Below are 19,558 nucleotides of genomic sequence, written 5' to 3' on the forward strand. Positions count from 1 at the left end.
CAAGAATGAGCTGTTCAGAGTCTCACACTAACTAAAGCTAACATTTTTCCATTTAACAACTTACTCATAGCATCTTGGAAGGCGTTTTGATACGATCCCGGAATTATTGGCTCGGGGAGAAGCTTCAGGAAGGACTTGAACGCGCCTGTCACCGCGTGGACTCCAACCCCCAGCTCGGCCAACTCCACTTGGGGATCTGGTAGACAAGAGGAAAATCTCGATTCATTTTTGAATCATTCAAACATTTTGTATAAACACAAAATGTGAATAACACTTGAAGAATACTCACTTTCTTCCACTTTCTGTTCGATAAGGCCAATATCTGCTTGATTGCCGTTGATTCTGTAAATTCCCTCTACTTGCATTCCTTTTACGTGAACACAAAACAAGAAAGAATGCAGTTGGTTCAGATTCAAGAAACACGCAAAGAGTGTTTAATTTTCAATCCCGAAAGAGAATGCTGTCTTTCTCGAAGAATTCCTGTTTTGGTTGATTCAAACATACCATATTTCATTCATACCGATTCAAGCGACTTTTGTGCCAGCTGAAAAATTTCTTCAATCAAATCAACAGAAAACGGTTTATGTTATGATAAAAATTGAAAACCCAAACCAACGCAAAACGGATGAAGGTTGCTCAGCTCAATGATACGTTTTGAATAAACTTTTCAGTTCTTGAGGGAATCCCAAAAGTTCTTACGTGACCACTAATCTCGCTAGGCTTAAAGTGATCCTATAGCTGGTTTTCACATGACGTCACTAAAATTCGAACTACAAAACTATTGATCTTCCTGAGATTTTACTTAAATGATGTATAAGAGCAGCTGAAAACTAATGTTCATACGAATTTTCGCTCCGAATGGGTTCTTGGTTTTGTGATACACTACGCTTGAATTTCCAAGCTTTTGCGTGACGCGGCATTTACATGACGGCCTAGAGAGCTGTCATGATGGTTAAAAAAGTGACTTATTTCGGGGAACTTGGCTATGTGAACAGTTCATGTCTTAGAAAAAGTATTATTTTAATGTTTAAGAGTTCCTTGAGGGATAAATCCACGCTTTTGTAGCAAAACTCAGTGACAGATGTTTCTGTTGGTTTCCGGCCGCCATGTTGGTGCCCATATGGATGGGCACCAGCATGGCGTCTCCATACAAATCTCTATAAATTTGGGTAAAAAATTTCTCCGCATATCTCGCATAAGAAAAATTGCTGTGACCAGAATTTTGGCGAGTCTTTGCACATTTACGTTCTTTCATTTTCCAGATTCTGGACTTTATCTATTGACCGGTTTTGATTTTTATTTTGATCTATTTTGAATTGCGTGACACTGAAAACCAGCAATAACAAATGTCACAAATGTTTATGCAGATTACAATGATCGCGTGACATCACGAGGAGTGAGGTCACGCAACCACTGTACTCTAAATTAATATCATGATCATCATGAGTGCGTGACTTACCTGCATTCTCCACAAACTCGATGCATTTGTCAATAAAAACTGGAACATAAGATCCCGGTTCACAGATCGATTCCAGTGGCTGAGCAAAGTACGTGAAATTGTTGACTTTTTTCTGCCTACTTTCGAAGAATTTGTCGATTTTTTCTTTGTCTTTTCGTTTTTTCTTCTCTAGTCGTCTCAAGCGTTTCTCGTCTTCTCGTGACTTCTTTTCTTCTTTCTTCCGTTGTTTCAGCGCTTCACGCTCCTCGCGTGACGGCTTCTTTCTGGATGACGACCACGGCTAAAAAAGACAACAAAATCGATTTGAGAAACAGTGCGATGCTTTCTTATTAAGATAGATTTTTTTTTATTCGCCGCTAAAAAGCTGCCTAACTAGTTGCTTTCACCTCGAACCTTTTATCGCTTATAATTTATCTTGATCTGCATTTATTCCTCGAGTGCAATTGATGATTTCGTGACATAACAATCAAACTTTGCATTTTGAATACAAGTCGCTAGTCGCAGCGTGACAACATTTTCTCACTTGCGTTACACATCCCATTGCGATTGCGATTCCCACTCACCGATTTCCTTGGCTTGTGTCCCGGGGAGCCAGGGTCATCCTCCGTTTCCTACAAAAGAACACCGAGGGAATTGGATTTAGAAATAATTTATTTACAAATATATTATTTAGAAATATACTATTTAGAAATAAATTGTTTAGACATAAATTATTTATAACTAAATTATTTCTATGTTGAAAATGATTCAACCTGCAAACTCAAAACGTACCTCTTCGGTGCCCGGATCTGACTGTCGTTGCGGAAGATCCAGCAGAGTGGGCTACAATAAGCAACAAGAAACACGATTTACTTTACAGTAACAGACACGGCTACGGTCGCTACAGTGTAGTCTGTCAACGTAGACGGACTGTCACTTGCCGTTCCAAGCAAGCGGAAATCTTTTTGCTTTCGGAGGCCAGCTTTTACCACACCGAAGATGGTTATAACGCGCTTTCCGGGCTCCCCTCAAATAACCGTTGGTACCAATAGCCATTTACGCCCCACATTCCAAACGATCGTCAAATGACCAATTGATACGTCACTAATTAACATTCCCTTCGTTAGCCTCAAATAGCCTTATTTTAGGGGGGGAACTTTGATGAGCAAATTAAGCAGTAAAGAGACCGTTTGCAAACGCCACGAGATAGCGAATCCCTTCACAAGCCCTATTAACCTATAAGTCTAATAAGAAGGGCAGCACGCGCCCCATCATGTACGCACCCTGACAAGTCCTTTGTGTTTTACTCTCGCCTCCATACTGCTCGCCCAAGAAGACTCGTCCTCTTGGCTCGAGGACATTGTACCACCCTTCCTTCCTTCCTTCTTAGCTGAAAAAAAGAACCAATCAAGCCCAGTTAGTTGGCGCAGTTAGAAAGGTTTGAGACACGGATGGTTTAAGACTAGGAAAGATTGAGAAGGATTACAAAGGTGGACTTTGAAAAATCACAGCTGCAAGCAAATCTCTCTACCATCTATCTTTCTACTATGTTTTATTTTGTCATCAGGTACACGACAACTCTTCGAACCCCCCCCCCCTCCCCCACCCGCCCCCACTTCTCTCACTACTCGCACTCCACCCCTCTCCTTTCACCGCCACTCCTTTTCTCACCTGATTTTCTTCCAGGGAAGAGTTGTTTCTTGTTAGGCTGTGTGGGCACGTTAGGTGTGGAGGACTGGTTGCTTCGCGTGGTACTTCGGGAACGCCGAATCCCGCTTTTCTTCTTAGCCGGGCGTTCTTCAGTTCGAGGCAGAGTCGCCTCGTCCCCAGTGCCCTGATCGGAAGTGGCGCTGTAGTTTCTCTGTTCACGTCTTCCGGTGACTGGTCGACCAAACGTGTCTGAAAATTGCAATCAAAGTAATTGTGTCAGGAATACCGCGACGCCCGGCAAGTGTTGCACGAAGAAGAAACAAGTTGTGATAAATACGAAATATGGTACATTTGGAACATCAGCAATTTCGAAAGCTTCAATAATAGATGGTACATTTTGAAGCTTTCGACATTCTGATTCTAACCGAGGATGTGTTGTGTATGTGGCGTAAGTTTTGTGTCGCCTACCTTGCGACGGCGCGCTTAAATTGTGAGATTCGCTGTATACGTTTGTATACGAGCCCATCAGGACGGTGCTTATCTCAGTTTCAATAGCATGAAGTCACCAGCTGTATTTCTACTCTCACTGAATGAGATGCTAGTTCATTGCAGGGTAAACGTCCTCCCCGCCTCCCCCCCGCCCCCCCCCCCCCCCTCAACCCAGCATTAAGTTTACACCTGGGTGGACAGAAGCACTGTCTTTCCCAAGAACACAACCCGGCCAGGGTTCGAACCCGGCCAGGGTTCGAACCCGGACCGCTCGATCCAGAGGCGAGCGCACTTACCAACTGATCAGTGTAACAGCCCACAATAAAGAACTTTTCTCACCTCGTCTTGATATTCTCTCCAGTGTACTAACGTCTTCAGCGGAATGCGCCAGCCTTAAAGAGCCTTTAGATGTGATCCGCGCGTGCTGTTTAGGCTTCTTGTCCGACGCGCTGGGTTCCTCCACCACTGCCACAGCGTAAATGGTTGGACGAGAATTCGAATTTGCCGACACCTTTAGTTTGTTCTTCAAAGCCTCTTGCACTTGGGCGTACTCGGGGTCGCTAACATCCTGGAAGAACGACAGCAACGGACACAGGTTATTTCTTTGTTTTGGGGTGCCTAGTTTACTAACTTCCCCTAACAACCTCCCAAACTTCCGCCCTCTCCGTTCGAGGAATAGATGTAGCCTCCCCGTCCCATTTCAAGCCTGCGAGGAAATGTTCGTAGCACCGCCTGCTCAGAGAGGGCCGGTTTGCCCAAGGTGTATGCAGTGTTTTCTTCTAGTTTAGATCGCACGTTTATGTAACAGTACACCACCCCCCATCCCCCAACTACACACCGGTTGTTTCATTTTGGACTTTTTGCTGCGGTAGTTTTTATTTTCTTGATTCTTTGAATGCGATTTCAGTTTGCACACCGAAAAAATAACGTTAAACTTCGCGGCATACACCATGTAAATGCTGCTCTTTTTAATCAGCAGAGGCAGATTAGAGATCGCAGAGGTTTAGTAGCACAATACGTTTTTACCTCCTGTTGCGCTAGCGGTGCCCCCATGTCTGAACCCTTTCTGTGTAAATCAGGCACTGATGAGCGCACCTCTCCTTGTCTGGCGTCCATTTTCACCCACACGTCCTGTCTCGGCAGCACCACTTTGTTATTAAAAAAGTCAATCTTCTCCTTGACGCGCAGAAAATAAGGATCTTCCACCGCGATGGAGGGAGGTCTGGGTTGGACATCGGCTACAGCAGCGTAGGGGTTCTCTTCTTTGCGGTCATCATTCTTGAACGTGTTATAGCCCTCATCGTCGACGCTCCTTAGCGTGTCTGTTCTGGAGTCCGCCGGTGGGAAGTCCTCGCTCAAGTCATAGTTCCTTTGGGGGAGGGGTGGTGAGGCTTCGCGCGTCGTGGGAGGGGTCTCTCGGGCGGATTTTTGCGACTGCACCAGGTTGTTGTTCGCGTAGAGAGTGTTCTCGATCAGGTTGACCTCACTGTCGTTCATGGTTAGATCTTTGGACTTTCTGAAGGATCGTTTCCTCGACAGGTCTACTTGAGCGTAGAGATCTTCTGTCTTGTTCTCTCTCTTCTGCCAAACGCTGTCACTTGGAGGGGTAGCCCCAGGTACTCCTCCACCCTGCTGGAGGCTTAGGAACAGCGCGTTCGGCGTCGATGTAGCGTACGGTTGTAGCTCGCCACTTCCTTTCGAATCCCTCGCCTGGTTGCTCTTGGCAGCGTCCACCGGCCTCTTGACGGAATTAAATACCGCGTACGGATTGATCTCCGCGTCATCTAGTGTCCCCTCAGACATGCGGTACACCGACTTTGGAGAGATGGGCTGCGGCTGTCTGTCGCTGAGGCTTCGTCTGCGGTTGAATTCGTCTTCGCTGTGCGCCGGCCTCTTGCTTGGCGGTTCTGGTAGCGGGTCGTTCCTCGATCGGATTGTATTGTTTTGTTGTTTCTGTGACAAGCGTAGGTGTTGTTCTGTCTGGAACTTCGCGTACGCCGCCTCGCTGTCTCTCTTCTTCTCCCATACTTGGTTGAAAAACGCAGCGAAAGCACCGGCTGCGAAAAAAGAAAAGAAAATAATACAGCTAAGTTAAAAACGTCACATCTACTACGCAAATCCTTGGCCGTTTTCGGTTAACTAGCTATAACCGTCTTCGGAGTTTTACTACCCTGCAAAAGTATTACTTAAACATATTTATTGTCTTTCTCAACGGAAATTTCCCAAGACTAGTCAGTTCATTTTGGAGCCGTTTCGAGAAAGTTAAAACCTTTTTTTTTTCAGACCTTGAGAAACTTTTTTTTTTTCGGTCAGCAAGTTTGTCCTCTTTCCTTTCCTCTTTGAAGAAAAACATGTACATGTAAACTATATCTTCTAACATTCAGGACCGGGTTGTTCAAAGTCCGATTAAGCTAACGCAGGATACGCGAAAATTTTGATGTCAGTTTTGTAACTTTGCGGTGAGGTTTTCTGTTTATATTGTTTGGCCTTCAGTTCTGAGTTTGAAAAAATATCAAACTACACAAAACACGAGAAGTGAAATACATGTAACTTATACCAGAAAAGTTCATACTTCCGATAACTTTTAATCCTGGGTTAGCGTTGACTACCTTTCGAACAACCCAACCCAGAGCATTACAGCGATTACCACACAAGTTCCATCTTGTGAAAACAAACCTTGATGCTGAAACTGCGAAGAAGTGGTCTGGAACTTTCCAAACAGTTTACTTGCCAGATTGGTGCCTTCAGCCAGTAGAGAGGCCGCTACATGGCTGTGAAATACAACACTAGCACCGGATGCGCTGCCTGTGACTGCTAGCACCTGGATGGGAACCTGCGGTATGAACCCTGAGAAGCCGCTGAAACAAAGTAACAAATGATTTCATTATAGGAGCTTAGTAATGTAGTTTTGAGTTTTTTTGTCCACCTACAAAATTACTTTTAAATTGAAGGAAACCTGGAAATAGTCATTTACTAAGATAGAAAACACCAAAGAGATAATAATTAACCACATGGGAACACGGATGGTTAAGGATGGAGAAGGTTAACACGGATTACAAATAACGAACTTGAAAAATTGAAAGCTAAGCTTTTCAAGATCCGCAAACCGTGACGTAGTTCGTTTAAGGGGGAAGTTACAGTGGGTTGGTTAGAAGGTACATTAAAACTTCTACCAGAGATCTAAGGTACACCTGGTCAACTTTGTGTTGGTATCAATATGATCTTACTCTAATGAATACGGGAAGGTACATACAAGTAGCAAAATAAGTTTGATTTCTCAAACTTCATACATTGACATTAAGTATGCTACTGCGAAAATCTCTCTTAGACGCGATTCTACTTCCACCCTCCGTACCTCTCACCCCTGCCAAAGATAGCTCGGTAACTTTAGAAGCAAAACCATAACTTAGCACATGCTGAAATTTGTTTTAAAGTATGCTGATCAATGATTTGCTAAAAAGTCGCTCCGCTTTTATACGGGACCCAATCTAGTAAAACCTCACCCACCCACCCCTCCCTACAAAACGGAAAGGCCAAGAAGAACTGTGTTTCGGTGTAGAGAGATATCTAACTGCCTCTGGGTCTGACAACAAAGTTATTGCATTACCTAAGGGTTCCTAGAGAGGCCTTTCGTATTGCCGAGTACACTAAGATGTAGCCGTGGTACATTTGGTAATTGAGACTGTACGCTCCTGCAAAGAACAGTAGACAATAATTAAGACGTGCCTCAAGCAAAAAGGAGATGAACACCTTTACATTGTACAATGTATACATGTGATAAGGAGAGTACGACTGAGCAGGCATGCGGTGTTATGGCTTGCACTTTGATAATTCCAAGGGTAGCAACTTTTAACCCTTAACTGGAATCATTTTGCTCTGTTTATTGAGCAATTTATAGTGTACTTTTTCTCTCTTCATTCACTTGTGTTTAGAGTCTGTAGTGGGTAACTTTCCTGAAAAAATCCTCCCAATCTTTTTGGGATACTCAAATAACCATGAAAAAAAGCGTTGAGTGAAAACCAAACCACAACACCACAGCAGTGTACAAATAAAGTTGTTTTTTTTCAATTTCTGGTTTTCTTGTACATAATAATCCCCTGCAGCCTCCTATTGTGACGAAAAGTAATGATTATGAATAAATAATGTAATCAAATGGCTGCAAAAATGTTACCCTTACTCACTGCTAACTTGTGCCTGTACTGTAGACTACTGAACACTGCTTCACAAGCATTTACTTTTTGACAAGAAAGCTCTGACTTACTGTGGTAGGAGGTCAGTGTAATCTGCACTCGTCGCTTATCAAACCCAAGATAAGTTTCCAGGATGATAGTGTCTGGCCGGGTAGAACTTCGCCAACAGTTTTGATGGTGAAGCAGTGGCCCTAGAATCAGCTCCACTGGGTAAGGATCTCCGCACATCGCACACAACACAATCCTGAAATAACATTTATGACAATAAAACAACTTAAAGCCAGAGCATTTGTGCACACAAGTTGCATGTGTATATCGTGGCCATAGAAAATATCAACTGAATAGTTAAAGCTCTATTTTGAATGTACATGTAGACACGCTTAGCTGTATTTATAAGTGTGCATGAACTACAATATACTGTATTCAAACAGTGACCATCATTGTATCTCTTTCTGGCACAGATGCTGTAGACGTGTACCTCTATTTTATCTTGTTTTCAGTTACTTTGTTTCACATAATTACACAGTGATGTTGACAGTGCACCATGTTACGTATATTATACCATTAAGTTATAGATTACGTATATTATACCATTAAGTTACAAGTTGGCACTGAACCTTTAAAGTATTGATCGCTTGAAAGAGTGTTGATTGTCCTATTGTTTCCTTGCATGAAGTGTTTTTGTGAATATTATCATTATCATCATCATTATTATTATTATTATTATTATTATTATTATTATTACGTCATTAAAATTGACATTAGACCACGCCCAGTGAGTATTTATAGTGATCCTGTATGAAGCGGCCAATTCCTCAAGTTCCGAGGTTGGCCATTACATACAGGTTCGACTGTAAATGCACACATATACATGTACTATACATCTCTGGATGTCGAAGTTACATCAATTCCTTACTTCAAATCTGGTTCGCTCTCCTTCAAGTCCTCTATTGACAAATTCGTGCGGGCTTGTTGTTTCAAATTCTCCAGCAATCCTCGCATGGCATCCACGACTTGTGTTTCATGAATCATCTTGCCAGGGGAGAAACGGGCCACAGGTAAATCAATGAAAGTTGCACCATACCTGAAACAAAAATAATATTATCATAACAATTGATAAAATAAACTTGGAATAAAAGATAAATGTAATTACCAGTCAATTAAAACTAAGTTACATGAGGAAGAAGAGATGGTGTGGTGTTGAAAATGCAAGTATTCAGATTGTTGAGAGTCAGGGGTTTCATTTTAGGGCCAGGCACCGGGTGAATTCACCACATGTGAGGAGGACTTTGCCCACCTGTTTGATCATCTAGAGGAAAGTTTTTCTTATGAAGAAGTTTGGTTCAAAACGTTTTGCCTGCCTGTAGAAACCAGTTGCTCTCCTGCTGAAAATGTTCATGACACCCCTGAGAGTACAATCTCTATTTACTCAATACAATTTCTAACGAGTCAATTCAAATTCATTTTGCTGAATAGATTTGAAATGTTTTTATGCAACTAGAAGACTCTTGTCTTCAGGTCAAAACAGATTGTCAATCATAGTTGCCACTGACTTTTCCCTTGCTTTTCCCTGGTATTAAATCAGCGCTGTTAAAAATTTCACTTTTCTTTTAGCTAGCTTTTCTTCAAAACATCAATTTTCCCTGATCCCTTGATCTGTGAAACCCTGAGATTGATTCACAGTTTAAGTTACAAATTTTAAAAAATTAGAAGGAATCCACCAGAAGTCCGAGTAACAAGTGGACAAAAACTTTGTACCAAGATCATTTACTGTTTTGCAAACTTTTTTAAATATCTTCTACAAAGAAATCATTTCTAACAACACCAAATGTCAAAAACAAACGTTGAAGTTGATATGAAACACTTGAAAGTACTGGTGAAATGAAACTGATGATGAAATTTCGCCTGTGTTTGCACAATTTCTCTGAACCTTGAAATTTTTTTCGCGAGTTCCCATGGAAAATTGTTTTCAGTGTTATTTCAGACAAATTTTTATATCTTTAGCTTTTAGAAAATGCAAAAAGGACTACATGTATAATATACATGTACGTATAAGTTTATACAGTGTAATATTTATGTCTATTTATGTTTAAGTTTGTAAAATACATGTACATGTACATATAAAAGTTATTCTGGTACAAGGGTTTTGTCCACTTTAAACTTAAATTGCTCAATTTCCTATTGGGTCTCATCTTAGCCTGCAAACAATTAAATTTTGACCTACATCTAAATGTTTGCAAAAGCAGTACGTGTGTACCTGGAGGCTAATTCTTGGCCTTCCTTCCTCAGTTGATGAATAATATCGTCATTGTTAGGATTCCGAGCAAGGATTAAAAATGTCGGAGGAGGAAGCTGCATTGGGTTTGAATCATCAATACTGTCGTACTTGGACCGTGTGGTCATTTCATCCAGACAGTCACGAACAAAGTCAAGAGAAGTGAGTGAGCCATACACACAGAAGCAGCCTAAGAGAATTGAGAGAGGAATTCAGTTACACCAGAGGCATAAAACAAATAATTTCAAGCAGTAAAACAATATTTACGTTGTAATCTATGTTTGCTGAAGCAACAACCACTTCTTGTGAATATAGCACCACTCGATGCCAACCAGATTATTAATAGAAGGCTATTTTTCCTCACACTAATTTTGCTATATTGTAGATTGTTTGAATTTAATTATTTGTAACTCTGGCTTGTAACAGATACATATCTTAATGTTTTTACTAGTTTTGCAAGTCATATTTAACTGACTCAGCTCTCTGTAAATGAACTTGATAGAAGATGATGCAAAGCAGAGCATATTTGAGTTACCTTGTGTCGTCAAGTCACTGCCAGCAAACGCGTATTCTGGAGGATCCATGTCCCCATCAACCACTTGGTATTCCAGTTCATACATGCGTCCATCAAGAGCAAATTCCAAACCATCTGGGTCTCCATAAGAACACTGGGTCTGAAAAGGCAAGAAAGCTACATCAGATTCCCTGCAAACTCTCCGTAAAATGTTCTATACATTGTCATACAGTCAAAGGATGAGAATTACATATCATCTATCACAGCATGCAAAGGCAAATGCCAAGAGAGACATGGCAAAGAATGATGGACAAGGAGAGAGAACATCTCAGTTTCAAGACATGGAGGGAGGCAGAGGTAGCAGCACAAGACTGAGTTGCTTGAAGGAGACGAACTCATGGCCCCATTCTCCATGAGGAGAGAAGAAAAAAAATGATGATGATGATGAGGGTCACGTACTTAGTGATTCATTTTCTCTAAACTATCAATGAAAGTAATGAATGACAACAGCTAACGAGAATTGAATGTTTGGAGTTGGGGTTTGAGGAAATGACAAAAGGGTGGAAAAAAAGTACATGCATCTGATAACCTGGGTTTAGTTTGTGTCATTTATGTTGTACACTTGTACCATAAACAGTAGAATGAAATTACTTTTACAAAGTACATGTAAAAGCCCATTGATTGAGCAGGCAAACATTAAATTCTCATGTATGCTCCAGTTTTATGCCAAGTGAAAGTGACTATGGCCTTAGCAACACTATCTTTTTTTGGTTTTTATTAATAACCCATAACCAAGATAAGCCACATATTCATTTTTCAGTATCCTGAATTTTTGATGTTTGTTTATTTGTTTGTTTGTTTGTTTGTTTGTTTGTTTATAAGTTTGTTTTAAGGCGTCTTTAAATGCATGTCGGTTTTGCCACTCCATGGCCTTTCAAAGCCCATGCACTTAGTTTGAGAAACAGATAAGCATCTGCAAACAGATGCAATGATTTCTATGTACATGGCTTTCAACTCTTTGATTGGCCACAAAAATTGGAAAACTGAAATCAAGTCCATTCATCAAAATGTAAATAGAAAAACAAAACATAATAAGATTTGTTTCACCACAACCTAGATACAGGGGTTTCATTAAGGTTTTCAAGAGGGTAATTGGTTTTCACAGGCAGGTAAAACCATTTTGTTCCAAACTTCTTTGTAAGAAAACTTTCCTCCAGATGGTCAAACCAGGCAGGCAAACTCAAGCTCACAACTGGTGAACTTGTACTTCTGCAGATCTATACACCGCATACATGTATATACATGTATGTTTAAAGTTTTGGGCCTTCTGGCAGGGTGTGCGAGTGCAGGACCACAAAATTTGGTCAAACCTGCGCAACTCTGCACAATTCCTAAAAATCCACAAAATTCCACACAAAAAGACAAGAAACAATTGACCAACAATTGACAAGTGAGACAAATAATTATAGAGAAATCAACATTTGAACTAGAGCAACTGGAATGATATGTGTGTACACACAGGTAATGTATTCCTCTAGATGCCAGTTTCCCCACAAAAACATTGCACAATCCTACACAATTGACCCTGTACCCTGCACAATTTGCCTCCAAATCTCTGCAGGATTTTAATTTTTTTCTTCTACACCCTTACGTACCCTGATTTCACTTTCCATTGCTTGGGCGAAACCTCCACTACCCAGAATCAACAGGTTAATCTGGCTGTCTTCACTGTCCAGTGTTTCACTACTGTCCATGAACTGAGGCCTGTAAATCAACAACAAATGAGTGACTAACATGCCTTACTTCTACTTTAAGCAAAACCATACTACATGTACACTTTACCAGGACAGGAAAAATGTTTTGAAAGCCAGTTGCCCAGTGGGCCAGTACATTTCACTTTTCAGTAGCCCCCACTAAAATATTGCTTGCCGAATAAGTGCCCAATGTGTATGCCTTACCAACTACATCATTTACTGGGTAGTGTCTATAATCAAGTATGCTTGGATTTTAAATTAATCCATACTTTCAACCCATTGTTTTGCTCATCTGACTTGGTTTTGATCGAAAATTATTCCTAACAAGACTACTGAGGCTAATTTCACTTGCCCACCAGACCACCAAACTGCTATTTTCACTTGCCCAGAAGCAAAATTTACTTGTCCTGGGCTATCAGACCTGGGTTTGGTTACGGTAGAATCGCAATTTCACAAACGCTCTATTTTCAAACCCGATAACACTGATCAACTCGTTTCCCACGACTCAGGTCAACACTATATTTTATGCCAGTTTTCTCAAAGTATTTCTCAAACTAATTTTCATTTCCCTTGGAGGATCAAAACATTAGAATTCCATTGTATTTAGGCCCTCTACTTTAGCACTTGTTTGACATCTTATGTCGATTAATGAATATACACATCAGTACATCTTCATAATAATTACTATCACAGTGTTCTCAATTAATGTCCTAACCTATAACAGCTGTATGGGGTATCACTGATAAGTTTAAGTAATATTTACAGCTGTAAGCAAAACAGTGGTGTGACACAAAGTAAAGAAAGCCTATTGGGTGTCTGAAAAACCCGAATAGCGAACAGTGAGTAGTCGTGAATAGCAAATAGCGAATAGTCCTGAACAGTGCAAATGATGGCAAACAGTCGCGAAAAGTGACGTATAGTCGTCAATAGTCACTCCTTTAGATCTTATATCCTGCATTAATTAATTATCCAAATAGGCAACAGAATTTCAGCGAATTTATTACCTTTTCTTCTCCCGACTCAGGCTAGGGCTGTCTGGACATCGCCGACATTAAGAAAACAGAAAACACAAGGATAACCTAATAACGATGTATTTACGCTTTTGCAGCAGTTAAAACAGAAGAAATCATGTTTAGAAACACCTTTTGTCCTGATAAGTGTCTGTGCTTTTTAGTGGGAAAATCCCATCCTATGTTGCTGCAAGGTTGACTGTGAGATATTGGGTACCCTATTTGCTACGATTTGCCACAATTTACAACTGTTTGCCACTATTCATCACTATTCAAGACTGTTTGCCACTATTCGCACTATTCAAGACTATTCACACTATTCGTACTATTCGCTATATTCACTATTCAGGACTATTCGCTGTTCGCTATTCACGACTATTCGGGTTTTCGAGACACCCAAGCCTGTTGGACATGAGACACTAGTAGGATCGCATTTGATGGCCCTTTTGCACCCAACCAAAGTAAGCCATTTCACTTGTTGAATCAATTGATCAGTGGACCCAAAAAATGGCAGAAAAATTTTGAGGCAATTTACAGAACTACAATACATACTATACGGTGGAAATGTAGATCTGTCAAAGTGGTCAAAAGATAATTTCAGCACTGGTTTAATTCCTGATTACATCGAATACAAATATTTTGCCGGCAAGCCTGTGGCAACCAAAAATTTTGGTTTTTGTTTTGCTGCGAAGGAAAAATTTTAATGACACTTTTTGGCAACCACATTTTTCCATATGGCGACTGCAAAAAAAATTTCAGTCCCCAGTTGGCGCCTGCCGAAAAAAGTTAATTTCGGACCCTGCTATAACAGTAGTGTTTTAGAAATAAAGTTGTCATTGAGGTTATATTGGACAGACAGCTAATCAAACCATGGTCATATGCAAGGAATTACAAAATCAAAGCATGCATATCAGACATCATTAAAGAAAACTATTACACCACCAGTGCACATACATTAAGATTCTTGATGAAAATTCATATATTCCTTTCTGAAAACCATGGACAGTCTCAGACCAGTCTGATTAAACAATATACTCAAATACCTAAATTAAAGTATCTTGTCTTGAATTTCACGCCTTGATTAAAAAAAAAAATGTGTTAAGATGTGACTGGTCATAGTCAGTTACAAACATGTACATGTACCCAACTTAGGCAGTGGTGAAGAAAAAAATGACCTTTTTTAAGCCTGAAAGATATTCCCATTCAAGCTTGAAGGTCTTTCAACCATTTTAACAACTATCAATTAATTGTATACACAACTGTAAGTAGTAAGTAAGTAAGTAGTAAGTAAACTTTGTTTGATAAGTAGGTTGTAGAGGGGATTTGGCAGCCGAAGGGCTGATGTGGACCTACTATACACAAAATATAAAATTTTACAAACACAAAAGATATTAACAAAAGAATAAGAACTATGTACAGGGGAAAATTAATAATCATATATACATATTTGATTCACTAGAACCTAATTAAGACAATATTGCCAGAAATTAGACAGATCAAAAATAAATAAAATCATCTTTTTTTGCAGTGATCAAAGTTGCTTCCTTGCTGAAAGAAAACCCAGCAATGTCCTTGACATGTTTCTTAGATATCTGCTTGTAAGAATAAAAATTTTCAGGTACATGTACTTTAACTAATCTATTTAAAAAATCCAGATCACAGGGCCTCTGTACTGTAAAGTGTTTCCTCCAGTATCAGATTTAAACCTAATGATATTAAATTGATTGGGAAAGCGAGATGACCTAGAAGTTGCATTTTTAGAGAAAAGTTAACAAACAGATTGGTTTGAAGTTTCAAAGTACACTTTGTGGATTAACATAAGAACGGACTTTTTATAAAAGTAAGAGAAAGGGAGCCAGTTCAATTTAATGAAACAGATGTCATCAGCAAGCGACGGTTGAAGGTTGTTTATAATATGAGAAGCTCTTGCGTGGATTAAGTTCAGAGAATTCACTGCAGAGGGGGAGCAATTTCCCCATACTGAAATACTATATGTTATGCTGGGAATAATAGATTTGAAGTATAATTCCTCAAGTGACTGTTTAGGTAGAATTCTCATTCTCTTTAGTGCTCCAATGTTTTGTGTGAAGTGCTTCTTCATAGAGTCAATGTGCACAGACCAAGAAAGTCTATTGTGAATTTAAACTCCTAGGCAAGTTGTAGAGTCAACCAGGTTAATTAACTGTAACTGTAATGGTCAGTCACAACGCTTAAATCTTTCCCCCAAAGTATGACATGTTTATTTGCAAAAAAATGACAATACTTAAACCCATATGACTGTTGACATATCAAATATTTCTCATTCTCTTACCCCAAGGCTACATGACCCTACATCATAAACCTAACTGAAAGTGCTGAATATGAAGAGAAACCTTCTACATACACGGATGAAAATGTTACATGGTGATTTTCAAGATAGCACTTAGCATATAAGAGCCAAACATTAATTAAGTTAACCATTCTTTTCCCTGGTGAAATGTAAAATGACTTTTTTTCTTGTGGAACTTGGTTAATAAAGGATGGCCATGGGCGCTTTGTCACATGCTTAAGACAATCGATTTGTTTTCTTCTTTCTTTGTAAAGTATAATCTGCTAAAACCACCACAGGCCATTCAACCAACATAACAATTATGTCAATGAAGTCACAGCCTTCCTTTAAATTAGTTTGCAATGGATTGTAACTTTTGGACATGGTTGAAACTTACAATTAAAATGAACACATCCATGTCTGGGAAAGATCAAAACATGGATAAAATGTAACATGGTGTTGTTATTTTATCTGAAAAGTTGTTTGGTCTGGGCTTTTACATTTTCAAATTGAAGATATTATTCTAGTTTTTCTGTTTATTCTACCTTTGTCGGAACCACATTTCAGACATAAATTGAAGCAATCTGTTATTCTGTTGTGTGGGAAAGCATACAAAGGTTAATGTTACATTCACTTTTTGCAAAACACTGTACTGCTCATCTGCTTAAAAAAAATCAATTTTTTAAGCGAAGTGAAACATTCGCTTTGTCTTATTAAAATATATAATTTATGTATTTCCGCATGACAACAACAAAGTCACAACTGCATCAAGTTATCTCAAACATAAACCCTGTAATAAAGTAAACTTTTACTTCCACCGAAACTGAATTCTTCAAACCGATTGCACGGCAGTGTTCCAACGCTTGTTATTGTGCTTTGTGTAAACAGAGACAGGTGTACAGTGCATGAGATATTAATTTTCATAGATAAATTTGTAACTTTAAATGACAATGCAAAACAAGGAATTGTGACATGCAGTGCATCGTGAATTAAATAAATGAAAAATTAAGCCTTCTCAGACAGAGAAGCTTAGAAAAATTGATATTATAATTCTCTTGTCAGACTTGATTACCATATGAAAGGAGAAACAAATGAACCGCAAATGGCAAAGGAAAAGAAAGTTTAACAGAGTTTCAAGCACAGAAGATGAATAAATTACAAGTCTTTTAGCTGACAGAATCTAATAAAAAATAATGCAAATGAAGATAAAAAAAAAGTATTATTTTAGTCTGTCCGTTTTGGCTGCCTTGTAACAATATAAGACTGTTAAAATTAAATTGTTGTCTCTGGTTCTTTTGGAAGAAGTTCTAGGTCTGTGATTGGTACAGACCCTCTTAAAAGTGCAAAGCATCTCTTGAAATGATTTTACTTATCCAAAACAGCACAAAAATGAAAAGGTAGACATACTAGGGACAACTGCCGAGTATTTTGACAGCTAAACAGATTTCATGCATGAGAAATCTCCAACAAGGAATTTATGTACATATCATTTGTGAAATTACCAAAACAACCTTCTGCTGAATGGAAAGTGTGAAAAGAACATGCATAACAACAACACACCCCATTGGGTTTTTACATTGGAATGTTGCAGCTTCTGTCAAAACAAGTGCAAATATTTTGAAATAAGAGCTGGCAAATAAAATAACGAACTTCAAATCTCTGTGTACTTATGGAATATTTCAATCATTTGCAGAACGTGGAACGTGCATAAAATTAAGAGAACTCACTGAGCTCGGACAATGCTTCGAATATCATATAAAATGTAAAATAAAACCAGTGATTAAAGTTGAACCGATTAAAAATTAGAAAATATACGCCACCCGGCGAGCGATCTAAAAGTGGTTGAGGCATGATAATCGTAATGGAGTTAAATTGACACCGTTGAAACTTGCATCTTTTCGAAGACAAAAGTAACGCTATTCAGTAGATAAAACATTACCTGTATGTGGTTGTGGCCACAATCTCCTGCATGAGCCGATCTCGACACCTCTCCGCTCCGCTCAGACATCTCGTTGGACTGTACAACAACGCAATGTGATTTATCAAACCAATTTCCCGATCGCTGTCCAGTTTATCAAGCTGTTTGTAGCGATCGTCCTCGCTCAGCGCTTCTTTGATTACCCTCATGTCTTCTTGAGAGATCGAGGGGCGCGTATTGGGTTCCAGTTTTGAAAACAACCCTGCTGATTCGAATAACAATTCTTGAAAATCGGCTTTGGCTTTCTCGGTTATGTCTCGTCGATAGGTGTCAAAAATTTTTGTTTTGTCTGTGTCGTTCAAGTACTGAAAACTTTCCTCGTTTTCAAGAAGTACCGCCGCCTCTAACCAGCTTGTACCCGGTCGAATTTGCGGCGTAAGTTCCAACAGTTTTCGAAACTCGTTCATCATTCGAAGGCGTTTTTCCTCGGCTTTCAACTTCTCCGCGTGGTTTTGAAACACTTGCTCTGCTCGCGGGAGAGACAGAATATCAAAGGGAACACGTGGATCGTCGCTCAGTAAATGATCGCTCTCATTCCACGCCGTTTCCTCGGGCAAAACGATCATCCACTTTTCAAACTCTTTGTGATTTCGAATCGCCTTTTGGCAATTTTGCCAGTTCCAGTGGCATAGATCCATCGAGGATGCACTCGGCATTAGCTCGTCCAAAGCACTAGGCAGCCTCGATAAGTAACCATTCAACTTTCTCTCCTCAAACTCCTTCCTCAGTTTGCGAATGTGTTTATTGAATAGTCTCTTGCACGCTTCCGAGCCGCAAAGATCGCGGTGTGTTTGAAATTCCCTTTCATTTTCGATCAACTTCTTCGTGTTTTTCCAGATCACACGAAAGTCGGTCACTGTCCTATCTATAAGGCGTTGAAAATCCTGTACAGCTTTTTCTAATAATTCTCGCTGAGTTCTCTGCGCCTCTGTGAAAGGGATGACTTTCGAACGCGCCCTTCCACGTTCTATAAGCTGCGCCAACATTAGAAATGCTAGGTCAACATTTACGTTCTCGTGAGCAGAGGTTTCAACGATGGGAACGTTCAACTTTTTCGACTGAGCAAAACGATGAACCTCCTGAAGTAAATTAAGCTGTGTATCATCGCATTTCGTTGCTACGAGAACGAAAGGCTTTTTACTTTTCTGCACGTAAGTCAGAATTGATGACAACAGCCGCTCTTGCTGTTCTTCGAGCCGTTTGGACTGCGTCGCTTCGGCATCATACACGACGAGAAAGCCATCGATAGCAACCTTCCCACCAGGTAAATTAACTTGTTCGTAGTCATTCTGCAAAGCCACCTGATCTCGACTAATATACATCAACTTTTCGGGGGAAGAAAGCTTTGAAATCGCGCAGCGTTTAGGGTACGGCGTAAGTTGCCCACCACGCGACAAAGGCATAAGAGTGGCATCGTCAATAAATTCACTCTGCTCTATCACATGAATAAGAAATTCGCTGCCATCCTCTGCTGTCTTCGTCGAATGGCCCCAGTACAAAAACTGGTCGTTATTCAGCACTCGGCCCCCAAAGTCAGACGTACTGAACACCGAAGAGTGCTCAGTAATATATTCGTCGGCCAACGGCCGCACAAACCGATTACACAAACACGACTTTCCAACGCCAAAAAAGGCTTGATCTCGATCTAATCCAGACAAACCCACAACAGCAACGTTTACGCTCCGTGGTTCACTCCCTTTCTTGGACATAACGAGGCTTCGAAGCCGAAGATGCAAGCGTTCTTTGCCGCGACCACTATCTCCAACAATTCGCCGCCATTTTTGATTTTTCTGTGTTTGATAAATGAGAGGAAGTCACGTGACCTATGCTGTAATGCACAGCCGGGTTGCAAAAATATCACTGAGGTAAGTGGGCTCAAATTTCTCGTTTGGTTGGCGGCGAAAATAGCCTCGAGCAGTGTATGAGTCATACACGAAAACACTAAACAATAC

General features: G+C 40.1%; 1 protein-coding gene across 2 annotated transcripts in view; it reads right to left on the reverse strand.

Annotated features, from left to right (window-relative positions):
- The window catches only part of LOC145501290 (rho GTPase-activating protein 5-like), a 21,186-nt gene extending 1,773 nt beyond the window's left edge, over positions 1 to 19,413 (reverse strand). The window contains exons 1-17 of one of the 2 annotated variants that reach the window (XM_081480777.1): positions 17,568 to 19,413; positions 12,212 to 12,320; positions 10,578 to 10,716; positions 10,025 to 10,232; positions 8,684 to 8,851; positions 7,839 to 8,011; positions 7,185 to 7,269; positions 6,254 to 6,435; positions 4,673 to 5,634; positions 3,917 to 4,145; positions 3,110 to 3,337; positions 2,722 to 2,828; positions 2,231 to 2,281; positions 2,023 to 2,070; positions 1,460 to 1,739; positions 290 to 367; positions 65 to 196 (exon numbers count right to left, since the gene is read on the reverse strand). In XM_081480777.1, the coding sequence (XP_081336903.1) occupies positions 65 to 196; positions 290 to 367; positions 1,460 to 1,739; positions 2,023 to 2,070; positions 2,231 to 2,281; positions 2,722 to 2,828; positions 3,110 to 3,337; positions 3,917 to 4,145; positions 4,673 to 5,634; positions 6,254 to 6,435; positions 7,185 to 7,269; positions 7,839 to 8,011; positions 8,684 to 8,851; positions 10,025 to 10,232; positions 10,578 to 10,716; positions 12,212 to 12,320; positions 17,568 to 19,315 (4,927 nt within the window). In that variant the 5' untranslated portion in view covers positions 19,316 to 19,413. Of the gene's footprint in view, positions 1 to 64; positions 197 to 289; positions 368 to 1,459; positions 1,740 to 2,022; positions 2,071 to 2,230; positions 2,282 to 2,721; positions 2,829 to 3,109; positions 3,338 to 3,916; positions 4,146 to 4,603; positions 5,635 to 6,253; positions 6,436 to 7,184; positions 7,270 to 7,838; positions 8,012 to 8,683; positions 8,852 to 10,024; positions 10,233 to 10,577; positions 10,717 to 12,211; positions 12,321 to 17,567 lie in introns of both variants that reach the window. The other variant, XM_081480776.1, reaches the window with a different exon arrangement.
- Positions 19,414 to 19,558: the final 145 nt, after the last annotated feature.

Source organism: Orbicella franksi, chromosome 10 (genome assembly GCF_964199315.1).
Source record: "Orbicella franksi chromosome 10, jaOrbFran1.1, whole genome shotgun sequence".
Taxonomy (NCBI): Eukaryota; Metazoa; Cnidaria; class Anthozoa; order Scleractinia; family Merulinidae; genus Orbicella; species Orbicella franksi.